Source organism: Labeo rohita, chromosome 23, assembly GCF_022985175.1.
Source record: "Labeo rohita strain BAU-BD-2019 chromosome 23, IGBB_LRoh.1.0, whole genome shotgun sequence".
NCBI lineage: Eukaryota > Metazoa > Chordata > Actinopteri > Cypriniformes > Cyprinidae > Labeo > Labeo rohita.
The window spans coordinates 19,787,107-19,797,208 of record NC_066891.1 but is presented as its reverse complement, the minus strand read 5'-3'; the positions used below and the strand labels follow the sequence as shown (position 1 = coordinate 19,797,208).

The 10,102-nt window shown below is 35.7% G+C and overlaps 1 protein-coding gene across 4 annotated transcripts in view; it reads left to right on the top strand.

Moving 5' to 3' along the window:
• The first annotated feature begins 908 nt into the window (after positions 1-908).
• The window catches only part of LOC127155329 (isocitrate dehydrogenase [NAD] subunit gamma, mitochondrial), a 30,749-nt gene continuing 21,555 nt past the window's right edge, over positions 909-10,102 (top strand). For 2 of the 4 annotated variants that reach the window (XR_007825579.1, XM_051097488.1), the window contains exons 1-12: positions 910-1,139; positions 1,457-1,504; positions 2,159-2,256; positions 2,346-2,461; positions 4,908-4,968; positions 5,066-5,198; positions 5,277-5,410; positions 5,578-5,680; positions 6,981-7,127; positions 7,222-7,316; positions 9,419-9,479; positions 9,600-9,719. Coding sequence is in view for 2 of the 4 variants with exons in the window: in XM_051097488.1 (XP_050953445.1) it covers positions 1,053-1,139; positions 1,457-1,504; positions 2,159-2,256; positions 2,346-2,461; positions 4,908-4,968; positions 5,066-5,198; positions 5,277-5,410; positions 5,578-5,680; positions 6,981-7,127; positions 7,222-7,316; positions 9,419-9,479; positions 9,600-9,704 (1,188 nt within the window). In the remaining 2 variants the exon portion in view is untranslated. Of the gene's footprint in view, positions 1,140-1,456; positions 1,505-2,158; positions 2,257-2,345; positions 2,462-4,907; positions 4,969-5,065; positions 5,199-5,276; positions 5,411-5,577; positions 5,681-6,980; positions 7,128-7,221; positions 7,317-9,022; positions 9,232-9,418; positions 9,480-9,599; positions 9,974-10,102 lie in introns of those variants that run through there. The other 2 variants (XR_007825580.1, XM_051097487.1) reach the window with 2 other exon arrangements.

Below are 10,102 nucleotides of genomic sequence, written 5' to 3'. Positions count from 1 at the left end.
ATTAATTGCAATTATAACAGCACTAATAATATTAAAATAATCGTTATTATTGATTTACTGTTTTATTTTTTTATTCTTCTAGAGACTTCAGTGAGTATTTCATGTTTTCCACAGCCCTGATTGCCAGTAAGAAATCAAAGCTAAGTGTTGAGATTTGTGGGGGAAATATTTATTAATTGAAATATTGTGTTCACTTATTCTCCCATTGTCTGTAAAAATGTTTGGAATTTACCTGAAAACATTTTAACAACACATCTAACATATTTCCTAGTAGTATGTAGAAATAACATCCTGTAACACGATAAGTAGTAAATCTTTTGTAGGTAATATTTCTTAACATTGTTTCATATATGACCTTGTCATCAAAGAGATGTATGGTACAGGGTTTCAAATAGACCTATACCTCCCTTCTGAATCAAATGCATTGGTTTTGTTTGTTTTGTTTACAAATAAAGGGTCATTCTGTGCTTGAAAATAGTGTTCTCTATTGTTAAACATTACAAAATTACATAAAGATGTTTATATAAGCTAATATCTAATTTTGAATAAAAATGTTACCATATTATTAGGCCTACTTTCCAAATAATTCGGGAGAGAATTTTCTGACGATAAGGACTACAACGTTTGTCTGAATCGTCACGCAAACACACATCCTTGTGGTACTTGTAGTTCTTTTGTAGCAACATGTTCCTCGAATTCACTTAAAAACGCTTGAGCTGTGACTGTGTGTAACTAATGTTGCAGTACAAAACGTAAAAGCCTCTTCAAGTAATGTTAATTACCCTAATTCACTCAGAGATCGAAAAACGTTATTCTAAAAACCCTGAATGGGTCGGCCTACAAAATGACGTCATGACCGAACACCTCAACAAAAACGTACAAATAAACGACACTAGAGCGCGCCAAAGTAACAGTGTACGTTTATAAAAGTAATTTCAGAGTTTTGTGTCAGCTGGTTGTGGAACAGCGCCGCTGGTTCAGACTGAGGTCACAGCGGCGTTTATTTCGGTTTGTTTGCTGATGCTGGAGCGGCAAGCTTAACTCAATCCAAAATGTTCATAGCTGCGAGATCAGCGCTCTTTCTCGTCTCAAGGCGTCTGCAGCCGTGGACCCGAGTAAAGAAGAGAACCGCAAACAACGTAAGCCTCCGCTTCAAATATCAGTCAACAAATGTCAAACGCATTTAGTTTGCCGTGTGCAGAATATAGAAACAGATATTCGTAAAGTCAGGTCGGGAAAAGGTGCCCTTACTCAAACTGGCTCTGGGACTGTGACAAGGTCACAATCTACTTACATGTGCTACAGGTGCCATCAGTGCATTTACTGAAATATTTTAAACTTCACCTGCTCATTTCATAAAATGTCTCAAATTATAAATCAGTTGGGAATACGTTATTTTATAAAGGAACGAGTGAAAAGAACAATGCTTGTATTTTTTATTTTCTAATAATGACAGCTGAAAAGCCCTGCAGTGTGTTGCCAGAGGAAGAAGTCTTCATATACTGTAAGTTTTTAAGTCTTCATTAATGAAAAATGCTTGACCCTATTCCCCTACTTTTGATGATTTACTTAATGAAGACTAATTACAGCATGACTAATCTCTTCCTGCAACCCTTTACTGTCACCTCCGCTCCCTCTCTAAATGACTTTAATTTGGGGCCTGTTATGTACTTAGGGTAACGTCTTAATTGTAATTAATTAAATCTTAATTAAATCAAACACTTAAATGCATCCTTCAATGTTATGCCTCTCTCCTGTGCTTGTAAGCTCGTTTGTGTAAGTATAACCAAAGCAGAATGGATTTGACTGTCTCCTCTGACTAACTACTCCTGTTTACTCCCTTTGATTCATCAACCCATCACATCCAGACTATTGTGAGTACTGGTTCTGCAAACTATATGCATAGATATCCAATATCTGGGCTTGGTATTTTAATACATCAATATATAGCAACAGTAAGCATATTCATAAGCCACTTCCAGGTATTTTCATCAGAGTTTTGCTAGAATATAAAACCCTAGTGTTGTGTTTTGATACATTAATCTTAATATGGCAGCTGAATAAAAACATTTCTTGTACCTCAGATTTGACTTCATATTGTGAGCTTAACATTTGCCCTTCTTTTGTCAATGATCTGGTTTGCATCTTTACCCATTAGCCTCCTCCTGCTAAATATGGAGGCAGACACACTGTGACTTTGATCCCTGGTGATGGTATTGGACCAGAACTGCTGAACCACGTGAGAGAGCTTTTCAGGTTTGAAGATGAAGCTCTCTATAAACAGACTTCACCAGAAAACACTAAGGAAGAGCTCTTATGTTTTTATCATTCAATAATATTCGCAGATTCTGCTGTGTGCCAGTGGATTTTGAGATTGTCAGGGTGGATTCATCTGCTTCCTCTGAGGATGACATCAATAATGCGGTTACTGCAATCAAACGTAATGGAGTAGCACTTAAAGGTGAGCATGAGGAAATGGTTCATCAAGCACAGAAATGTTTGTATGTTGGTACCATCAGTTATCGGTTGACATTGGATATTTCATTGGTCATTTCCTCTGTTTTTACATTTAGATTACCTTTGTCATCATATAATAAAAAAGTTAACCTTAAAGGCCTGGTTTCACAGACAGGGTTTCAACTAAGCCAGGATTAGGCCATAGTACATTTAAGTAATTTTTATAAACATGCCTTAGGAAAAAAAAAAAACATTACTGGTGTGAATCTTGAGACAAAACAAGGGTACTGACATATTTTAAGATCAATCAGTACAAGTTTCTTTTAGTTGAAACAGCTTGTACTTACATTTTAGTCTGAGACTAGGCTTAAGCCTTGTCTATGAAACCGGGGGGAAAACACTAATAAGCAAAACTCAAACCAATATTAATATAAATCATGTATATTATCCCAAAATCCACTGTTTTGATGTATTAATGCATATTCAGTGTATGAATGTATTTAAACAAAATGGTATAGAGTTTTAATATCAACACTTAACTGTTATTATCAGCCATAAGATACAAATAATTATAGGGTTGTGTCAAATCACCCAAATTTCAAAAACTTCCCCGGCTCAAATTTTTAATTTTGCTAATTTTTTTTCTTTTCAGAAGACAGATAGACATGTATAGTGATAAAAGCCAAAATATTAAATGTCATGGATGAATATTTACTGAGTAATCCACTATTTTGTAGAGGGGGGTCAAAATGGCAATTTTTACCTGAGATTCAGAGTCAAATTACAGGGGCGTAAAAATGACATCAGAAAGATGGCAGCATCATAGTTATTTTTACACAGAGATTGGTAGATCTGTTAGTAAAATCTGTTGACTTCAGCAGTCGTTGTTGCATTATGTGCCAATGGTGACTATTCCAAAAAAGGGGAAACAGCACTTTAAGTTTTTTTTTTTTTTTTTTTTCTTCCCCTCCAAAGTTTGCATGCATGTAACTCAAGCAGTATTGAAGTATGAAGTATAAAAAGTACTTTTCTTTTGGCATCTTCATTTTTAAGGCCCTATATGGTTCCGTCTTAGAGATATTGGAATTTCAGTATGGCTCCAGGAGTAAAGTAAAGTTTGTTATCAAAAATATAATACTTTGTACTGTATTTGTACCGGAAAGGCTGAGATCCATTTCTAGTTTCAGCATTATTTGTTCTTCAGACATTCCTCTTTAAAAGAAAAGAAGTATCATATTTTTGCAGTCTGACTTACATTTGGTTTTTGACCACTGAAAATGTTAATTTTATCGATTTACTCCTGGAGCCATATTGAAATCCCAATATCTCTGGAACCGAATCATATAGGGCATTAGAAATAAAGATGCCAAAAGAAAAGTTTGTTAAGACCCATTATGTAAAAAGGGCATTAAGAGATCTTATAAATTAGTACTTCTTGAGTTACAGGCATGCAAACAAAAAATTGAAAAGTGCTGTTTCCCCATTTTTGAATGGTCACCGTTGGCACATAATGCTACAAAGATTGCTAAAGTCAACAGGTTTTACTAACAGACCTACCAATCTCTGTGTAAAAATAACATTAGGATGATGCCATTTTTCTGAAGTTTTTACACCCCTGTAATTTGGCTCTGAATCTCAGTTGAAAATTGCAGTTATGACCCCCCTCTACAAAATAGTGGATTACTCAGTAAATATTCATCCATGACATTTAACATTTTGGCTTTCATAAATGTACAAGTCTGTCTTTCTTCAGAAAGAAATATGAGCAATATCAAAAATTGACACAAGAGTTGACACAGAATGACGCTGTAGATTTATTATCATATTTAAAGTAATAGTTCAGGCAAAATGAAAATTTGTGAATATTTACGCACCCTTAGGCCATCGAAGATGTAGATGAGTTTGTTTGTTCATTGGAACAGATTTGGGAAATTTAGCATTATATCACTTGTTCACCAATGGATCCACTGCAGTGAATGGGTGCCGTCAGAATGAGGATCCAAACAGCTGATAAAAAAACATCACGATAACCCACAAGTAATTAACATCTTAATTAACCAGTCCATTAACATCTTAAAGTGAAAAGCTATTATATGGTTGGCGTTTTAACCAACTGTCACTTCTGGCCAAAATGTAATCTTGTCTGAATCAGGAGAGAAATATGCACAGACCAAGCACTGTTTACAAGCAAAAACAATCTAAAACAGTTCTAAACAAATATATTGCTGGAGGACAACAGGGGATAGAGGAAGCATTATTATGGATTATGGACTTGTGTTTTGGTTTAAATCTAAAATGTCTTGATGGATTTGTTTCTTATACATCGTATATATCTGAAACGGCCTTAGGGTAAGTAAAGTTTCAGCAAATTAAATTATTTTGGGTGAAATGTTCCTTTAAATTGCAGCGTATTCCTAATGTGTATGGTATAAACTAAGATTCTTTTACAGGTAACATAGAAACCAATCACAACCTTCCTCCATCTCATAAATCCAAGAACAATTTGCTTCGGTAAGATATCTTGGATGTGTTTTTTTTTCCCTTTACTTGATTGTCTGTGGCTAATCCATTGGGTTAATTCATATTAATAGTTTTAACTCTCCGACAGTACATCTTTAGATCTGTATGCAAACGTCATGCACTGTCAGTCTCTTCCTGGAGTCCCGACCCGCCACAAAGACGTTGACGTCATCATCATTAGGGAAAACACTGAAGGAGAGTACAGCAACTTGGAGCATGAGGTCCGTGTGTTTGGGTCTCTCATAGTTTAAGGACACCAGTTACACTTATTCCTCAAGTTGAAATCTCCTCTCTTCCAGAATGTTCCCGGGGTGGTGGAGAGTCTAAAGATCATAACACGTGTGAATTCATTGCGGATCGCTGAGTATGCCTTTAACTTGGCCAGGGAGAAAGGCCGCCGCAAGGTCACGGCAGTACACAAGGCTAATATCATGTGAGAGTCCCTTCTTACTTATAATTGATTAACCCTGTGTTACTTCCTGCCAAATCATAAGGCAAAACCATTGCCTCATAGCATGTCTGCATATATCTTACTCAGATATTGGTTTCCTTTGGTACAATTTAAAATTAATTTAAGATTGTTTTTCCTGTGCATCATAGGAAGCTTGGTGATGGCCTTTTCCTACAGAGCTGTAAAGAGGTGGCGGCTGGATATCCTGATATCACATTTGATAACATGATCGTGGACAATACCACCATGCAGGTATAGAAATAGTGAACTACATAAGTGATGATACACTATAGTCCAAAATATGGATGTTGATGTCTGTCTTTCTTTAGTCATAAAGAAATTACATTTTTTGAGGAAAACATTTCAGGATTTCTCTCCATACAGTGGATTTCAATGGTGCCTGTGATTTTGAACTTCCAAAATGTAGTTTAAATGCAGCTTCAAATGCCTCTAAATGATTCCAGCTGAGGAAGAAGAGTCTTAACTAGTGAAATGATCAGTTATTTTCTAAAAAATGTTTTTACAACTTCGATACTTTTTAACCTCAAATGCTTGTCTCATCTAGCTCTGTGTGAACTCTGTGTATTCCGGTCCAAAACAGTTAGGGTATGTCAAAAAACTCCCATCTCATTTTCTTCTCCCATCTTAAAAATGACCAACATTGCTGTTTTACCTTTTTTTGTGAAGGGTGTTTGATCTTCTTTTTTATGTTAATTTTGTAAACTCTGGATTGGTACTTCTGCAGCGATGTAGGACGATGTTGAAGATGGAGAAGAAAATGAGATGGGAGTTTTTTGACATACCCTAACTGTCATGAACCGGAATACACAGAGTTCACGCAGAGCTAGACAAGATGAGCATTTGAGGTTAAAAAAATGTTTAGAAAATAACCGATTGTTTTGCTAGATACAACCCTTCTTTCTCTGCTGGGATCAACTTAGAGCCCTTTGAAGCTGCATTTAAACTGTATTTTGGAAGTTCTAATTCAAAATATGTTATAATAGAAAACACATTTAAAAATATTTGAAAATGTAATTGACCTAAAAGATTTGACCGGTAGTGTATTTTTTTTTGTTTTTTTTTTGTTTTTTTTTTTTGTTTTAGGTTTATTTGAATAGGGACAGTATTTACATAGATTATAAGCATAATTTGCATCATAAACACAAATATAAAAAGCTACACATAATTACACTTTTAGACATTATAAAAATATTCTAAGAATATTTTACACTTTACTTGAGGCCTTTATATATAATGCATTATTAAGTATTTTTAATGCATTAATTATGCCTTGTATTGCACCTTATAATGCATTATATGATCTCAAGAATAACTGTAATCACAGCTCTAATGCATTATAATAATGATCTGACACAACCAGTTTCAGATGTAACAAGGAAGCTGAAAATATTGTAATGCATTTTATAATATTTGGATTATGCATTAACTCTTTGTTTAATATTATTTACAATGTACATTATAACTTTACAATGCATTATGAAGAAGGCTTGAAATGTAACCAGTATTTTAATATGCGTTTCTGTTGGTATAGCTGGTCTCTAAGCCCCAGCAGTTTGATGTGATGGTGATGCCTAATCTCTATGGAAATGTGGTGAGCAATGTGTGCGCTGGACTTGTTGGAGGTCCAGGTCTAGTACCAGGAGTCAACTACGGCAAAGACTATGCTGTTTTTGAGACCGTAAGAAAGAACAGAGCATGTACTGGTCATGTCAGCTGTTAGAGTGACTAGAGAACACATGAGAGAAATTTTTTTTTTTTTTTTTTGTACACAGGCCACTAGGAACACTGGGAAAAGCATTGCTAACAAGAATATTGCAAACCCCACGGCGACACTGCTGGCAAGCTGCCTGATGCTGGATCACTTAAAGTGCGTGTGTATGAATATTAACCTAATTCAATTTTTACCTATATTCCAGATTTAAATCCTCATTTCCTTTATGCATTATACAGTTTCATTTCAGTTTGGGAACCCCTTGCAGAATCTGTGAAAATGTGAATAATTTTAACAAAAGAAGAGAGATCATACGAAATGCATGTCATTTTTTTTATTTAGTACTGACCTTAGTAAGATATTTGACATGAAAGATGTTTACATATACAGTCATGGCCAAAAATACCGGCACCCTTGCAATTCTTTCAGAAAATGCAACACTTCTATCAAAAAATTGTTCCAGTTGCAAATGTTTTGGTGTTCACGTGCTTATTGTTTTTGTTTGAACTGCAACAACACAAAAAAACAGATGAAAAATCAAACTTGATAAAATTCCACACAGAACTCAAAAATGGACTGGACAAAATTATTGGCACCTTGTGAAAATTGTAAGAAATAATTGCTTTTCAAGCATGTGATTATCCTGTAATTTGTATTTAGACACACCTGTGGCAAGCAACAGGTGTGGGCAATATAGTAATCACACTTGCAGCCAGTTAAAATGGAGAAAATTTGACTCAACCTTTGTGTTGTGTCACACTGAGCATGGAGAAAAGAAAGAAGTGTAAAGAGTCGTCTCTGGATTTGAGAGAAAAAAATTAGAAAAAAACATGGACAATCTCAAGGCTACAAGTTAATCTCCAGAGATCTTAATGTTCCTGTGTCCACTGTGCACAATTTCATCAAGAGGTTTACAGCCCATGGCACTGTAGCTAACCTCCCTGGATGTGGATGGAAGAGCAAAATTAATGAAAAATTACAATGAAGGATTGTTCGAATGGTGGATAAAGAACCCAGATTAACTTCCAAACAAATTCAAGCTGATCTGCAGACACAGGGTACAACAGTGTCAGCTCACACTATCCATCACCATCTGAATGAAAAGGGACGCTATGGTAGGAGACCCAGGAGGACACCACTGCTGACACAAAGGCATAAAAAAGCAAGACTGGAGTTTGCCAAAACTTATGTGACAAAACCACAATCCTTCTGAGAGAACGTACAGAGGTGTAAGAAACTCATTCATGGTTACAGGACGCGATTGATTTCAGTTATTTTTTTCCAAAGGGGGTGCTAACAAATATTAAGTTAAGGGTGCCAGTAATTTTGTCCAGTACATTTTTTGGGTTCTGTGTGGAATTGTATAAGATTTGACTTTTCTTTTGTGTTTTTTTTTTGTACCAAAACATTTTCAACTGCAACAATTTTCTGAGAGAAGTGTTGCATTTTCTGACAGAATTGCAAGGGTGCTGATATTTGTGGCCATGACTGTAGTCCATAATACTAAAAAATTGCTAAAATTATTAAAATAACCCTCTTCAAAAGTTTGGGAAATCTTGGTTCTTAATACTGTGTGTGGTTCACGGATGCTAAAGAAGGAAACACAATGCATTAAGAGCAGGGGGGGTGAAACCTTTTTGAATTTGAAGATCAAGGTAAATTGTACTTAATTTGTCTTCTGGGAAACATGTAAGTATATTCTGTTGCTTCCGAAGGGCCATACTAAATGGGGAAAAAATATTTCCGAAAAATTTGGAAAATCTTCATCCTGTTCATCTGGCTCTAAATGCATCATGTTTCTTTCTGGAGCATTAGTGAATGTTTGAACCTTTTTTTTCAATAGTTGTGTTTGAGTCCCTCAGTTGTCTTCAGTGTGAAAAGATGGATCTCAAAACCATAGAGTCACTGCTGGAAAGTTTTCAAATACGCAAAATATGCTGGAAAACTGAAGAATCTGCAGGAGCTGGAGGATTTTTTTTTTGAAGAACAGTGCTCCGTTTAACTGTTCAGAACAAACAAAGGACTCAAGAACAACCATCACAAAACCAAAAAACAGTCGTAGATCATCCAGGTAACCACACACAGTATTAAGAACCAAGGGTTCCCAAATTTTTAAAGGGGTTTATTTTAATAACGAGGGGTTCCCAAACTTTTTCAAACTTTTACATGAAATCTGCTTATACATAAAGTCAAAAAACAGCTGTAGGACTGGAATTGTGTATTACATTCATGTCTGGGGTGTCTTTCCTCTTTCCTAGGCTTCATGCATATGCCAAAATGATTCGAAAGGCAGTTCTAAAAACTTTGTCTGAAACTCAGGTACATGCTCATTATGTTTTATGCACTCAAACACATCTGCAGTATTACATCTCTTTATCTCTTCTTGTCTCATACTGCTTGTATAATCATTTGCTTTCTCATGTCTCTATATCCTTGCAGTTGCACACTGCTGACTTGGGAGGTCAGGGTACTACATCTGAAGTGGTCCACACCATTATGCAGGAGATCCAGAGAGGAGGACCGCGCACATCAGAACAGATCTAAACATCATTTCAGCAGGTTCTAGACATTCACACACACCTCAAACTCACGTAGGACACAGAAACAATCTAATGCTTCTGTAAAACATAGGATGCATGGTGAATTCTTCAATGAAAAGATGCTGAGTCTGTAAAAATGTAGGCTAGTGTGTTGCAATGTATATTTTGCTTTTGTAAACTATACATTTAAGGAGCTAGTTCACCCAAAAATGAAAAGTCAGTCATTAATTACTCACTCTCATGTCGTTCCAAACTTGTAAGACCTTCGTTCATCTTCGGAACACAAATTAAATTATTTTTGATGAAATCCAAGAGCTTTCTGACCCTGCGTAGACAGCAATGCAACAGACACATTCAAGGCCCAGAAAGGCGGTAAGGACATCATTAAAATAGTCCATGTGA